The 16,114-nt window shown below is 42.0% G+C and overlaps 1 protein-coding gene across 2 annotated transcripts; it reads right to left on the minus strand.

The window, feature by feature from the left end:
- Positions 1–163: 163 nt before the first annotated feature.
- Positions 164–15,081, minus strand: piwil1 (piwi-like RNA-mediated gene silencing 1). Of its 2 annotated transcripts, none has more exons than XM_029637674.2 (21): positions 14,977–15,081; positions 14,218–14,302; positions 13,941–14,040; positions 13,658–13,786; positions 13,274–13,488; positions 12,729–12,850; positions 12,479–12,559; positions 12,171–12,368; positions 5,059–5,167; positions 4,845–4,971; positions 4,611–4,728; positions 4,421–4,535; positions 4,067–4,254; positions 3,862–3,934; positions 3,547–3,747; positions 3,332–3,435; positions 3,118–3,188; positions 2,761–2,914; positions 2,531–2,656; positions 2,294–2,441; positions 164–2,120 (listed from the first exon to the last, which is right to left on the minus strand). In XM_029637674.2, the coding sequence occupies exons 2-21, from the start codon at positions 14,284–14,286 to the stop codon at positions 2,004–2,006; spliced, it is 2,565 nt and encodes an 854-aa protein (XP_029493534.1). In that variant the 5' UTR covers positions 14,287–14,302; positions 14,977–15,081; the 3' UTR covers positions 164–2,003. The 2 variants fall into 2 exon arrangements, with proteins under 2 accessions (XP_029493534.1, XP_029493535.1); XM_029637675.2 differs by having other exon boundaries at positions 14,973–15,079.
- Positions 15,082–16,114: the final 1,033 nt, after the last annotated feature.

Raw genomic sequence — 16,114 nt, forward strand, 5'->3', positions numbered from 1 at the left:
AGCCTGCTGGTTTTCTGTTATACCTGATAATTAATTGCACCCACCTGGTGTAACAGGTCTAAATCAGTCCCTGATTAAAGAGGAACAATGAAAAGAACACAGTGAAACTGGCTTTGAGGTCCAGAGTTGAGTTTGAGCATGCTAGACAGTAACGCAATAACAGTACTACAAAGTTAACTTTTACTGAAGGGTAATCAAATTACACAAATCTTGATCCACAATTATTTTAATCAATTGATTTAACTGCATTTTTTTTTTTAACAACATGTCATAAGTGCAACTTTGTGCCAAAGTTGAAACAATAATTTTTCAACCCAGGCAATAACCTTAATGTTCACTGTGATATTGAACAAAGAGGTACGGTGCGTTCAGAAAGTAAATGTTTTTCCACATTTTGTGTTATGTTACAGCCTTATTCTAAAATGGATTAAATAATTTTCCTCAATCTACACAAAATACCCCATGATGACAAAAGTAAAACAGGTTTAGAAATTTTTGCAAATGTATTAAAAATAAAAAACAGAAATACCTTCTTTACATACGTTTTCAGACCCTTTGCTATGAAACTCGAAATTGAGCTCAGGTGCATTGTTTCCATTGATCATTCTTCAGATGTTTCTACAACTTGATTGGAGTCCACCTGTAGTATATTCAATTGATTGGACATGATTCGGAAAGGCACACACCGGTCTCTATAAAAAGTCCCACAGTTGACAGTGTGGGACCTTATAGTTTGGAACCACCAAGACACTTCCTAGAGCTGGCCGGCCAAACTGAGCAATAAGGGGAGAAGGGCCTTGGTCACGGAGGTGACCAAGAACCCGATGGAGCTCTGTCAGAGTGACCAGAGTTCCCCTGTGGAGATGGGAGAACCTTCCAGAAGGACAACCCTCTTTGCAGCACTCCACCAATTAGGTCTTTATGCCAGATGGAAGCCACTCCTCAGTAAAAGGCAGCAGCCGCTTGGAATTTGCCAAAAGACACCTAAAGGACTCTGGGACCATGAGAAATAACATTCTCGGGTCTGATGATACCAAGATAGAACTATTTGGCCTGAATGCCAAGCTTCACGTCTGGAGGAAACCTGGCACCATCCCTACGGTGAAGCATGGTGGTGGTGGCAGCATCATGCTGTGGGGATGTGAGGGCCTGGGAGACTAGTCAGGATCGAGGCAAAGATGAACAGAGATCCTCAACAAAAACTTGCTCCAGAGTGCTCAGGACCTCAGACTAGGGCGAAGGTTCATCTTCCAAATGGACAACAGCCCTAAGCACACAGCCAAGACAATGCAGGTGTGGCTTCGGGACAAGAACCTCTGTCTTTGAGTGGCCCAGCCAGAGCCCAGACTTGAACCTGGTTGAACATCTCTGGAGACCTGAAAATAGCTATGCAGTAACGCTCCCCATCCAACCTGACAGAGCTTGAGAGGATCTGCAGAAATTGGGAGAAACTCCCCAAATACAGGTGTGCCAAGCTTGTAACGTCATACCCAAGAAGTCTTGAGGTTGTACTCGCTGCCAAAGGTGCTTCCACAAAGTACTGCGTAAAGAGTCTGAATACTTTTCTGAATATTTTTGCATGGTCATTATTAGGTATTGCGTGTAAATTGTTGAGAAAAACTGCAATTTAATCAATTTTTAGAATATGGCTGTAACGTAACAATGTGGAGAAAGTCAAGGGGTCTGAATGCTTTCCAAATGCACTGTACAGCCAAAATAAAAGCTGAGGTAGCAAACTTCTCAAAACAGTCTCATACCATGTCACACAAATAAAACACTTTGCAATGACCATCTACAAATATTTTTCAAATAAAACAGCATAAAACAGAAGATAATCAAATTGCTGAAGTATAAAAAAATAAAAATGGTTTCACTCCTGTAAATTGGGGAATATCCTAACCACTTTACCCCCTAAGTAAATTCAGTCAATTTCCTGAACAAAAATTAAACAGTTTCAAGGAAACCAAGTTTTCCAATGTGCTCTTTAGTTAGCTTGTGCTCTCTTACAGGTAGTAAAGGAAGTCATCCAGGTTCATGTTGGGCTCTCTGTGGATGCTCTGGCCCACCAGGAAGGCCAATTTGTGGGCGTATTGACAGGGTGCAGGCACTCGGATGATTCCCTGGAGATAAGCACACAGAAAACCAATGACATGCATACCCACAACATACTACTTACTATCGTGTCCGAAATAAACAATACTCAACAATATAGCAATCAATAACCAATATGATAAAGCAGTAGTCTTCAGCTAGGAATGTTTGCAATACAACTAGCTACGAGAATCCAGCCTACCTGCCAGTTGTAGTACATGTGGCAGAGTTTGTAGGTCAGTCGCTGCATGTGGTCAGGCTTCAGTCCACTACTGTCGTACACCACATTGTAGTGGGTTGGGGAGACACTGCCCATGCGGACGGCCTGGCTGACAATGAAGAAGTCGTACCTGAAAAGGAAAGACAGACAATAAGGATACGTAGTCACACATGATTACATTTCCATGATTGAAAAATCAGTCATCGTCAGTGATCGTACCATTCTGGGCGGGTGACCTCAGTATCGATGCATGTTCCAGGGGGAGGGTTGGTCAGCTTGCCATCGATGCGGGCAAAGAACCTGGAACTGATGCGCTTCTTCACAACCACCAAGGTTAGTTTGGGTCTAGGAGGGGGTAACACAGGAAAGAACAACATCAGCAATAGAATGACTGGTGATTGAAATGGAGTCAATACAGTGGCGAGTTTCTAGAATAGATTGTCTCTTACGCATAGTCGTGTCCCATGGTCTTGATGGACTCCATGATCTGTGGCACCTCGTAGTTGACCACACTCTGCAGCATCCCGTCTCCCACTCCGTCTCTGTACACAATGATACGTGACGGCAGGCAGTTGTTGTGCTTCAGCCACGCCTTCAGGGCACCTGGAAAAGAGCCTGCTGTCAGGATACTGGGGATCATGGTCACAAACTTCAATAGGGATAAAACCCTTTCAGCCCTAGACTTTGAAAAAGCTGTCACAAATGTGACACACTAAATTGGCTCAAATGAATCATAGAAAAACACTTGGAAGTGAGCTTTTAATAGTTCCTTTTATGTAACAAGTGTTTGATTTGACTGAACATGCCTTGCAGCGCCACCTTGAGTCCGTCCATGATCTCCTGTCCACGGTTCTGCAGCACACACTTTGAGAACCACCTGAGAAATCAGAGGTATGTCCCGTTAGTTTAATTGTTAACTCATTCATCATAAAATCAGCTTCTGCCATCACACTCTTAGCTTGGCCAAAAAAACTGATGGGAAAGTGTCCATGCATGCCTCCTGGCCATAAGGACACATACCTGGACATGCCCTGGTTAAGACTGGCCACCAGAGCTCCAATTGATCTCTTGCCAGCAGCCGTGTCATGGTAGCAGTCAATGCCCACAATCATCAGCTGCTTCAGCTGTAAAACAGGGAGGTAAGGTGGTTATGTCTTTCAAGTGTAATGCCTTAGCATAGGCACATTCTTCCATTGAAATACATGGGATGCATTTGATTTGTGCGTGTGTCTTACTGGGATCTCCACGCTCCACAGCTCTCCTCCCATCTTGCAGTTAATCTGCAGGGCGATCTTGGTGGCCACGGTCATGAGGGCCTGTTGTTTGGCGAGGGTGCGGGCCACCACACACTGGCTGGGTGTGGGGCAGTCCACACACAGATACTTCTTCACACTGTCATACTTGTCCTTTCTGTTGCTGGGCAGGACCACCACCACCTTAGGAAGGAACCCAACACAACTGACATAGATTCCTGACATATAGCTGCAAAATGTTTGTCATAACACCATGACAGTCATGTTTAGCCAGACTTTAGCTGAGTGACTACTGACCATCTGGGTTTCCTTCTTAACATTCTGCTGCAGGGCCCTGAGCAGAGACTCCTGACGGTCCTCGTACTCCACCCTGGAAGAATGCAATGTTATGTCAACTCTGGGACATCAAGTCATTTCTCCGGTGAGAAAGGCTTCACTTGGTATTCCATACAACTGGGTAGTGCAGTTCTCTGTATCTTACTCTCTGTGTGTGTGTACTCACATGATGGCCCTCTGCATGCGGATGCCCAGGGGTGTGGAGACTTTGTTGAGGGTCTGCAGGAGGGCCTGGGCCACATCATTGTTCCTGCGGGTGAAGAACATTAACCAGTTCTCCAGTGGTCGGCAACTGATCAGTGGGATGCCTCTCATTTCCTTGGACCAGTCTGCTTGCCAGGGGTTGTACTCATACTAGGAGAAAATACAAGAAATAGCAGTTACATTACATCTGCTGAAAATACCATACTTCAAACATTGAATGTTAACCTGTTAAATCAGGAAAGTGCAGGAAGACACCCCACCCCCATATTCTAATATAAACAACACTAAAACTTTGATTTTGTGTTGGATTATATACCGTTCTGGATCCCTGCACAATCCTTTCCGCAGGGAGGACCCTGCCTGTGAGGCTTAGGAGTTTGTTGTCAAAGTTGAGTCCCCAGGTATTCAGCTCTGTCTGGGCCTCCGTGTTCCTGCAAAATAAAGAGATGATCAGTATTGTAAATCAATCAAAACTGGGGAATAGAAACCACAGACATTAAACTTACTGGTGGATGTTCCCAACGAAGCGGTTGAGCCGCCCCTCCCTCTGCTCTGGGGTCAGTCTGGTGTGGGTGGACAGGTCCTTCATGATGTTGAAGTCAGCACGCATCTTGTCAGTCAGGCCTTTTAAATAAGACACACAAAAGCCAAAAGTTGTGGTTTGATCACGTAATACCTGGCACGACAGTACATTTAACACTTAAAAAACATTTGCAGTGTTTTGTTAAAGTCAGTGGTACCTGTGAGGTAGCAGAACTCTGGGACAAGCATGGCTGGCCCTTGGGGCGGTCCTCCAGAAGGACCAACCTTCTTCATATGGCTGATCAGAAGCACCTGGTTGCCGTCAGTGATGTCCAGACCATATTGCTGAAGAGACATTAAACCACCATTAGTTCAGTCAAGGTTCCATTAAGTGACAACAGCTCATACGCGTGTGTGTGGGACAAAACCTACTGCCTTGTAGTAGTCTTTGAAAGAAATCTCAGAGTCTCCCCTCTTGAATGTGTTGTTGGGAGTATGGTCCCACGCAATGTCATCGATCCTGTAGGTTTTGTTGTTGTACCTAAGGGAAATTATGCATTTACATTAGGATGAAGCCTAATTTTCCATTGTTAATTCATGTCATTGTTACCCATGGCAGAATCTTAACATGTTATCAAAAGTGAAATACATGGAAGCAAAGACCATAGCCCTTTACACTCATACTCGTGGTTGAAAAATGGCAGAGTTGGCCACTAACATGCTATACATGACGTCAGACCAACATGTTTTTGTTGTTTGAGTGAGGGAAATGCTGTAAATTGATGACTACGTATTTTGAAAGATGAGACGTTGAGGATTATAATGAACACAGCTTTGATGTCATACAAGACAGCCAAACAACTGAGTCCAAATGTGCATATAGTGTTAATGTTTAACATCACTGTGTTTGATGTAAGTTACAAGATGACATGGCTTCATACACTGGGTTGTTTTGAACAGAATGTGCTGGTTTGTTAATTGTGAAGAAAACTCCCCGAAGCACACGCACCTGAATGCACACAGGGAACTGACCAGAAAACTGTCAAATAAATACATTTTCAATTAATAACAGAAATAGAACCTGTAACCATACTGTTCCGGAACAGAGCCGTTATTTTAAAAGCATGGGAAGCAGTTAACTTTCTTTTATGTTCCAGACTTTTTTCTAGTCCCACAACAAAATGCCTATTCAAAGCCCTCATGCTGTCCCTTAGAAACTGATTCCAGTGTCTGCCTTCAAGCTGAAAATCTTTGCCTGTGTGTGTTTAGCCTACCTGCCCCTCCCACCTCCAAAGCATAGACTACTGTATTGAGGTAACAAGCTTGATTCAGAAGATAGGGAGATAGATTTTTAATTAGCTAGAGAAGAATGGATTACTTTCCAATGCTAGTTCAGGATACTATAGGCCTAGTTATGACGTTTCACACGGGATTTACAAAGACGTGTTTTTAATTCTGGTGTCACTCAGTACACACACAAGCTTGTTAGCTAGCAAGGTCAAGCGTGTTAGCGCACTAGCTCGAAGGACGCTCAAAGTTCCTCCATAGAAGCCACTCACAGGTATAATTCTGTGGACCTAATATCATGTCATAAGATGCCTAGCGAGTCAAGCGTCCTCCTCAACCCGCTCTCTACCTACCCGCAAAATTTGGCATCTTGCACCAGGCTACACTTGTCTGTTCATCACACATGTAAACAGCTAGCTTGCATTCTTCATCTGTACGGATTGAAGTAATTTAAGGAACTGTAAATGTAAAAAACAATTCAACGGTGAAAATAATATATAAAGGAACGCTTAGAAATTCAGGGCCCTGTGCAACTGGGTCCTGGACTTCATGACGGGCAGCCGCCAGGTGGTGAAGGTAGGCAACAACATCTCCACTACTCTTTAACACAAAGGCCCCACAAGGGTACATGCTCAGCCCTGTACTCCCTGTTCACCCATGACTGCGTGGCCACGCAAGCCTCCAACTCAATCATGGAGTTTGCAGACGACAACAGTGGTAGGTAGGCCTGACTACCAACAACGACGAGAAAGGCTACAGGGAGGTGAAGGCCCTGGCGGAGTGGTGCCAGGAAAATAACCTCTCCCTCAACAAAACAAAGGAGCTGATTGTGGATGGGAGCACGTCCTGACCCCCGTCCATTCTTCTGCGTACACATCACTGACAATCTGAAGAATTCGGCTTCGCTCTTAGCATACAAACACCACTCGGGTTAAGTGCGCGTTGCAAAATAAATGTACACATACATGTTATTCAATCATTGCACCGTCAACGAACATCTGCGTAGCCAGGCGTTAAAATAGAACTTGGTTCTATTTGTGAAGCTTTTAACGCTCAGGAAGTCCCGGCTCTCCCATCTCCTCCATTAGTTTTTAGGAGCATATACCCACGTGGATGATTGAACGATTAACTGAGGTCCACACTCCAGTCCAGATGGTGGTGGTAATGCACCTTAAAGTTTAAAGCCAACTATCATAACACCTTAAAGCCAACACCTTAAAGCCAACTATCATAAAGTTCAAAGAGCGGAGGAGAGATTACGAGAAACTAACTCGCTTTACCCTTTTATCTGTGGATTAATTGTCAGAGTAGAGGACCTTGTGCATTTCAGGTAAAATAACAACCCAGCTAGCAACAGCAAGCTAGCGAACTAAAGTGCCTTGATTGTTTAATGCTTTTCGACCTGTCCCCAAATTAATATGGTTCAGTTAGTTTAGATATTTCAACCTGCGTGTCCTGATCGTATCTAGTGTGGATGGACAAAAATCAACATCACCGGGGGCACACTGCCCGCCCTCCAGGACATCTACAGCACCCATTTAAGTACATTTTGTTATGTTACAGCCTTATTCTAAAATGTATAAAATAATTGTTCTCTCAATCTACATGCAATACCCCATAAAGACAAAGCGAAAACAGAAGTTTACATTAACTCGTTTTTCAACCACTCCACAAATTTTTTGTTAACAAACTATAGTTTTGGCAAGTCAGTTAGGACATCTACTTTGTGCATAAATAACACAAGTAATGTTTTCCAACAATTGTTTACAGACAGTTTATTTCACTTATTCACTGCATCACAATTCCAGTGGGTCAACAGTTTACATACAAAGTTGGCTGTGCCTTTAAACAGCTTGGAAAATTCCAGAAAATGATGTCATGGCTTTAGAAGATTCTGATAGGCTAATTGACATCATTTGAGTCAATTGGAGGTGTACCTGTGGATGCATTTCAAAGCCTACCTTCAAACTCAGTGCCTCTTTGCTTGACATCATGGGAAAATCTAAAGAAATCAGCCAAGACCTCAGAAAAAAAAATTGTAGACCTCCACAAGTCTGGTTCATCCTTGGGAGCAATTTCCAAACGCCTGAAGGTACCACGTTTATCTGTACAAACAATAGTACGCAAGTATAAACACCATGGGACCACGCAGCCATCATACCGCTCAGGAAGGAGAGGCGTTCTCCATTAAAAAGCCAGACTACGGTTTGCAACTGCAAATGGGGACAAAGATCGTACTTTTTGGAGAAATGTCCTCTGGTCTGATGAAACAAAAATAGAACGGTTTGACCATAATGACCATCGTTATGTTTGGAGGAAAAAAGGGGAGGCTTGCAAGCCAAAGAACACCATCCCAACCGTGAAACACAGGGGTGGCAGAATCATGTTGTGGGGGTGCTTTGCTGCAGAAGGGACTGGTGCACGTCACAAAATAGATGGCACCATGAGGTAGGAAAATTAAGTGGATATATTGAAGCAACATCTCAAGACATCAGTCAGGAGGTTAACTTCTTGAGTGTAGGGGGCAGGATTTTCGTTTTTGGCAACAACAACAAAAAACGTACCCATTTGAAACTGCCTATTTCTCAGGCCCAGAAACTAGAATATGCATATAATAGTCAGATTAGGATAGAAAACACTCTAAAGTTTCCAAAACTGTCAAAATAGAAAAAAAAAAAATCATTTTCCTATGGCTTCCTCAAGGTGTCAACAGTCTTTAGACATAGTTTCAGGCTTTTATTTTGAAAAATGAGCGAGAAAGATAACATCGCATGAGTGGATAGCTGGGTGTTCGCAGAGTTTTGCTTGCGCAACAGAGTGGGGCAGCCATCGTCTCTCCCTCTTCTATTGAAAAAGCGACAGTCCCAGTTGGTATATTATCGATTATATATTTTAAAAACAACCTGAGGATTGATTATAAAAAATGTTTGACATGTTTCTGTGGACATTACGGATACTATTTGGAATTTTCGTCTGCGATGTCGTGACCGCTCGAGCCTGTGGATTTCTGAACATAACGCGCCAAACAAATGGAGGTATTTTGGATATTAAAATAATCTTTATGGAACAAAAGGAACATTTATTGTGTAACTGGGAGTTTCGTGAGTGCAAACATCCGAAGATCATCTAAGGTAAGCGATTTAATCTATTGATTTTCTGACTTTCGTGGCCAATCTACTTGGCGGCTAGTGTTTGTAATATTTTGTCTACGGAGAGAGATGTTCTTACATAAACGCTAGTTGTGCTTTCGCCGAAAAGCTGTATTGAAATCTGACATGCCAGGTGGATTAACAAGCTAAGCTGTGTTTTGCTATATTGCACTTGTGATTTCATGAAAATTAAATATTTTTAGTAATTTAATTTGAAGTGCTGCAATTCAGCGGGTGTTGATGAAAATTATCCCGCTAAAGGGATGGGTGCATCAAGAAGTTAAAGCTTGGTCACAAATGGGTCTTCCAAATGGACAATGACCCCAAGCATACTTCCAAAGTTGTGCAAAATGCCTTAAGGACAACAAAGTCAAGATATTGGAGTGGCCCTCACAAAGCCCTGAACTCAATCCCATAGAAAATTTGTGGGCAGAACAGAAAAAGCTTGTGCGAGCAAGGAGGCCTACAAACCTGACTCAGTTACACCAGCTCTGTCAGGAGGAATGGGCCAAAATTCACCCAACTTATTGTGGGAAGCTAGTGGAAGGCTACCAGAAAACCTTGACCCAAGTTAAACAATTTAAAAGCAATACAACCAAATACTAATTGAGTGTATGTAAACTTCTGACCCACTGGGAATGTGATGAAATAAATAAAAGCTGAAATAAATCACTCACTCAACTATTATTCTGACATTTCACATTCTTAAAATAAAATGGTGATCCTAACTGACCTAAAACAGGGAATATTTACTAGGATTAAATGTCAGGAATTGTGAAAAACTGAGTTTAAATGTATTTGGCTAAGGTATATGTAAACTTCCGACTTCAACTGTACATAAGTATTTAGACCCTTTGCTATGAGACTCAACTGAGCTCGGGTGCATCGTGTTTCCATTGATCATCATTGATATGTTTCTCCAACTTAATTTTAGTCTTTGTGGTATATTAAATTGATTGGACATGATTTGGAAAGGCACACACTTGTCTATAGAAGGTCCCACAGTTGACCGTGCATGTCAGAGTAAAAACGAATTAATGAGGTCTAAGGAATTGTCCATAGAGCTCTGAGACAGGATTGTGTCGAGTGACAGATCTGAGGAAGGGTACAAAAAACAGCAACATTGAAGGTCCCCAAGAACACAAGGGCCTCCATCATTCAGGGGTGGCGGGTAGCCTAGTGGTTAGAGCGTTGCACCATTAACCTAAATGTTGTGAGATCATATCCTCGAGCTGACAAGGTAAAAATCTGTCATTCTGCCCCTGAACAAGGCAGTTAACCCACTGTTCCTAGGTTGTCATTGTAAATACAAATATGTTCTTAACTGACTTGCCTAGTTAAATAAAGGTTAAATAAATAAAATAAAAAAATGCTTAAATGGAATAAGTTTGGAACCACCAAGACTATTCCTAGAGCTGGCTGCACTCCACCAATCAGGCATTTATGGTAGTGTGGCCAGACGGAATCCACACCTCAGTAAAAGGCACATGACAGCCCATTTGGAGTTTGCCAAAAGGCACCTAAACGGGATTCAGACCATGAGAAACACAATTTTCTGGTCTGATGAAACCAAGATTGAACTCTTTGGCGTCACGTCTGGAAGAAACCAGCCACCGCTCATCACCTAGCCAATACCATCCCTACGGTGAAGCATGGTGGTGACAGCATCATGCTGTGGGGATGTTTTTCCAGCAGCAGGGACCAGGAGACTAATCAAGATCGAGGGAAAGATGAACAGAGAAAAGTACAGAGAAACCCTTGATGAAAACCTGTTCCAGGGCATTCAGGACCTCAGACTGGGGCGAAGGTTTACCTTCCAACAGGACAACGACACTAAGCACATAGCCAAGACAATGCAGGAGTGGCTTCGGAATAAGTCTCTGAATGTCATTGAGTGGCCAAGCTAGAGGCCGGACTTGAACCTGATCTAACATCTCTGGAGAGACCTGAAAATAGCTGTGCAGTGAGTGACGCTCCCCATTCAACCTGACAGCGTGTGAGAGGATCTGCAGAGAAGAATGGAACAAACTCCCCAAATACAGGTGTGCCGAGCTTGTAGCGTCCTACTCAAGAAGACTCAAGGCTGTAATCGCTGCCAAAGGTGCTTCAACAAAGTACTGAGTAAAGGGTCTGAACACTTATATAAATGTGAGTTAAAAAAAATCTTAATACATTTGCGCACAAAAAAAAAAAAAAATGTTTTCCTTTTATATTTAAAAATATTTTATTTTTGAATTGCCTTGCGAAAGCGTAACACTAAGATCCTATTTTATAACTTTGCTAGTAATGTCAATAGAACAAGCTTTCAAATCATTCCCACCTGACCTAGATTGCAATTTATAATGCACTGTTTTTGGATTGCGTAAACAGTAACTGTGTGATGGTGGGGATGCAGAGTTGTGTTCCAAAGTAAACTACAAATGTGAATGCTCCAGTTCGTCAACGGCACAGTTATGAGAGTTCAAAAATGTACATTATTGTTGAATGTAGGCAACATCTCCACTACCCTGCTCTTTAACACAAAGGTCCCACAAGGGTACATGCTCAGCACCCTCCTGTACTCCCATGACTTTTAAGTCCTAAAAGTGCATTGAAACTGCTTATAAACTGTACACACTTTGGAAAGGTGTGTGGCTACTTGGAGACACCAGTTAGTCCTCTCACTCAAACCCTTGTAATTTGTTGGTCATATGTCGCACCTACTCCACATTTTCCAGGAAGTCTTATGTTACTGAATGTATCCAGAGTATTTTCAGATTGTTATCAACAAATGTGATAAGTACAGAAATGGTCAAATCAACAGTGTAATGTTTGGATTTAGTCTTGTGCCAGTTGAACTGTTGTGTACTCACCTTCGGTCTAATAATTTTCCCATTATCTATAAACTGTTCCCTTTCAATTGCTACCATGGCTATGCACATGTTATCCATATTTATTCTGTAAGAAAATTTTCAATTTAGCCCTATCCATATAGGCCAATTCCCAGAAGTGTAAAGGGATAACACTTTTCAAGCAGTTGTTCCCTATGCCAAGATTCACAGATTTAGGATTTCATACAATTAGACTCCTGTAGTTAAGTATTGAAGGCACTATAGTAATGGGTCTTACTTGGTGAGGACGATGAGTCCTACCAGCTCCTTGGTGCAGGCCTCTGGGAAGCGCTGATCTCCACTCTGCTGCCTGAGGCCCATCATGAAGCTGAGCACCGTCTCACTGCGCAGTACCTTGTGGCTCACGTCCGTGCACAGCATGATGCTGGACTCGTACTGGAGGATGGTGGAAGTAAAGCCGGGCCAGATGGTCAGCCTGAAGAACACGCACAGCACACAGTGAAAAACAACAAAAGACATCATATTGCTTAATTCTGGTTCTCTAGTCTCCATAGATTCCACTGTTGAGGCTAGTGAAATACAGACCTGTGCTGTGGGATATTGAGTGGGTCTGTTGGGTTGTAGTAATGGCGTCCAATCTGCTGCATGTTCAGCATCCTCAGTACTCTGAAAACAAGAACAGACAACTGTTAGGCAATGATGGAGTAGAGCCACGGCTAGAGTTTTCATGTTAACATGTCACTGTCCCCTATTTTATAGACATGGAATATTATTTTCAGAGTTTTGAAACTCAAAGCTGTGAACACGACAATGACCCTTCAGTGGGTGTTCTGACCTTCTGAAGATGATGTTGTAGAACTGCAGGCACACTGGAGAAGTGGGGGGCAGCTCATTGGTCAGAGTGACAGTGATCTGGACTTTCTCACCCATTCTGGTCTCACTGTACAGCACAGTCTCCTATAAACAAAAAATGTGTATCTAAAGACCCAGAAGATTTAGAATCATGTACTAATTTAAGTCTAAAAAGCACCTAGGTGCCAAACAGCCTTTGTTTTTTAACAGAAACTTAAAGCTGCAATATGCAACTTTTTGGGCACCCCCAACCAAATTCACATAGAAAGTTTGAGTCTTAGTTTCGGTTTTGTACAATATAATATTTTGGTATTTTAAAATATTTCAGTGGTTTAGATGATACAATGATTATTGTTTTGTCAAACTGAAATTAAGAAAACTATTAGAATTTTAGCAATCAGGAAATGGCAGAGCGATTTCTGCATATTGCACCTTTAACTGTAAATCCCATGTTACATAAGAAGTTAGTACTAAATTACATAACTATATAAAGCCACCAGAGGAATAGTGCCCTCCAGTGTACTGTACCGTGTTGTGCAGTTTGTGAGGCAGGAAGAGGAGGGCTCCATCAAAAGTGCGAGCTTTGCCTAGTGTTTCCTCATGCTGATACATGAGGGCAGAACGTAGGCGCCGTGACTCCATGACGGGCTTGAAGTCCACATGGTACTGGTACAGCACCCACTGAGGGCGGGACAGGATCTTGAAGAAGTTGGCTTTCAGCTCAATGGGAGAGCCAGATAAACCTGAGGAAATATCAAAGGTTACCGTTAAACCTGACTGCAGCCAGGGCAATTTGAATTTTGAAATCTTTACTAAATGATTTAGCTCAGTAACACTTTGTTTAAAAAAAATAAATAAAGATGTATCATGGCAAATCCTGTCAAACCATGTAGTCATAAGCCATTTACACACCAGACTTGGACTCTCTCACATGCTCCATGGCCTGCCTGGTGTTGATTCCTGCATCATGAAAGTCACGACGCCGTCCACCTCTCTCGCCGATCTTCACCTGCTGAAACCCTGCAGATATCTGAATAACGGCTGTGAAAAACCCCCACAAATGATTTAAGTCAGCGTTCATTGCAAATGTATGCACAGCATTTTTTTTCCATTTTCATTAAATTCAACTATCCATAGTCAATTGTTTTGGGAGTTAATGTCATATTAGATGATCCAGAGGGAAAGCGCACTGCACCTTCAGAGGACACAGCCCCTGGGGCAGTTCTCTGTCTTCCTCGACCCACAAGCTCACCCTCAGAGGGGGGAGCTTCTCGTGCTGTCTCCTGAAAGGGTGTCTGCAGGTAAGATCAGACTCATATCAGATAAGACAACTGTAATTTCTTACATTAGATTAACAAACACCTTAAGATTCAAGTACTTTAATTATTTCGTCAAAACGAAAGTGTTAAAATGGACTACTCCGGGCCCTAGTTAACAGATAGCATATTAACTAGTTGCTCATGCAGACTAACCACGCCAGGTGCCGCGGTCTCTTGACCGCGCGCTCGGCCCCTTGATCGTGCTCGTGCACGGCCAGTCATTTTCAGTTTCTAAAACCTGGAGAAGACAGTGTTATTGCAAAGAATTTACCCATTTACTAAAATATTTTGTTAACTATGTTGCTTGTAAGATAGCTGGTTTAGGTCGCTAATAGTGTCAACCAAGTTTAAGCACATACATTAAAGTCACTTGCAACACAAGTACTTTTACTTGCCAAAGCCTCGCTAGGCCAACAAAAACAGGACCTGTAGCCAACTTTTAGAATTATTTCAACCACAAATAGTGAAAAGAGAAATTGGTTGACAAAGTTAAAAGCACGCGCTGGGAAGTGGCTGGCTAGCTACTTCCACAATGAAGTAAAAAAATGCATGGCAGGCACATGGCCCCTTAAAGCTAGCTTAGCATTGGAGTGACAGCTAACTATCTTTGCACATTAACTTGACGGAAAAGAAACACGTTCCATTACAACTTATTTTCAACAAGCTAACACGATAAGTTTTCGTGATGTCTAAAAAAAGCCCAGCAAGAATGTTGTTTAGCTAGCCAGCCAACATTTTCTAGCTAACTAACGTTAGCGCAGTAACATTAGTTGACAGCATTTAACGTACAACATTCAATTCGTGTAAATTAACAGATTCCATTCTTCACATGAAGTTAATGTATACACTTAATGTCTATCAGAATATTTTGTGATTTATGTAAATACGATATCAATATTTCTACCTACTTACAAACTCAACCTAGTCAAAGAACGAATCAGCAGCTGCGATTAAACTTTTGTCTTGCTTGAACGCAGTATGTAGACCTACTACGTCTTCTCACTTCAAAGTATTACTACGCTCGTCAAATTTGCGAATGAAATGAACAACAGTTCAACGCGAAACATCTTATTTTAATACATATTTTACTAATTGGATGAAATGTGTTTGTTTTTAAGAAAAAAATGGATCCAAAAATTCTAACTATACATATGTTCAAAACGGAGGAGAGAAAGATATCTATTTTTGGAATAGAAAGATAATAAGCGGAGTGATCTTCATGACCTTGAACGTTTTCAGTATACCTCTCGCACCTGCCAGCTGCAATCTTACAAATATCCACCAGATGGAGATAAAGTACAGGCCTGGCAACTACACAAACCGACATAAACCCATGTCTATACATCGGCCTAGTAGACTACCTGATTATAATCTAGACATAATTTTATAATTTCTAGAAAATCTTATCTTGTTGACATCATAAAACACATTTTTGTCATCATAATACACATGATGGTGTCATTCAAAAACACAAGGAACACATATCATCTTAAATTATATCAGGCCTACTCACTACTCATGCCCTATAATTAATAACATAAGAATTGTCTTGTGTTTGGATGTGTTGTGCTATTCAAAATTAAGTATCCAACATACTCCAATAATCTGGAATTATAATTGATTCCATAGCTAATCCCTCATTTATTTATCCGAATCTAGCCTTAAACTCAGAGATGTGTTTTGATACTGTCAGAGATTATACTTGGTAGAAGTCCCCCTACTGTGCCACTTTGGTCTGTTTCATCACCATGATTTGTTTTGATGTTGACTAGATCAATGGGAAATGTCTGTTTCGGGGGGAGCACATTGCTCAACATGGATTCTGGATGGACATGTATCTAATTTCCTCTGGATGTTCAAAGGAAAAGTGATCTAGGGGTTGTGCGATTTTCCCGATAAATTGCTGCTGATGTTAGTGTTGTGCTTGCATCATCTCAGTTTTTGATGAGCTGTTTTCGTAAGCAAAGAATAATGAGGAAGCATGGATAGTGAAACTTTTAACAGAGCCTGAAGTTTTTTTCCTTGCAGCCCAGCCTCCAATCATCTAGCT

Source organism: Oncorhynchus nerka, linkage group LG27 (assembly GCF_034236695.1).
Source record: "Oncorhynchus nerka isolate Pitt River linkage group LG27, Oner_Uvic_2.0, whole genome shotgun sequence".
Lineage (NCBI taxonomy): Eukaryota > Metazoa > Chordata > Actinopteri > Salmoniformes > Salmonidae > Oncorhynchus > Oncorhynchus nerka.

Excerpts from the sequence above, each read along its gene's own strand:
- piwil1 (XM_029637674.2), bottom strand. The coding sequence starts at position 14,286 with ATGACTGGCCGTGCACGAGCACGATCAAGGGGCCGAGCGCGCGGTCAA. Across the intron at positions 4,972-5,058 it reads TCAAAGACTACTACAAGGCA|CAATATGGTCTGGACATCAC; the intron begins GTAGGTTTTGTC and ends ATGTCTCTTCAG. Across the intron at positions 2,442-2,530 it reads GAGGTCACCCGCCCAGAATG|GTACGACTTCTTCATTGTCA; the intron begins GTACGATCACTG and ends TTTCCTTTTCAG.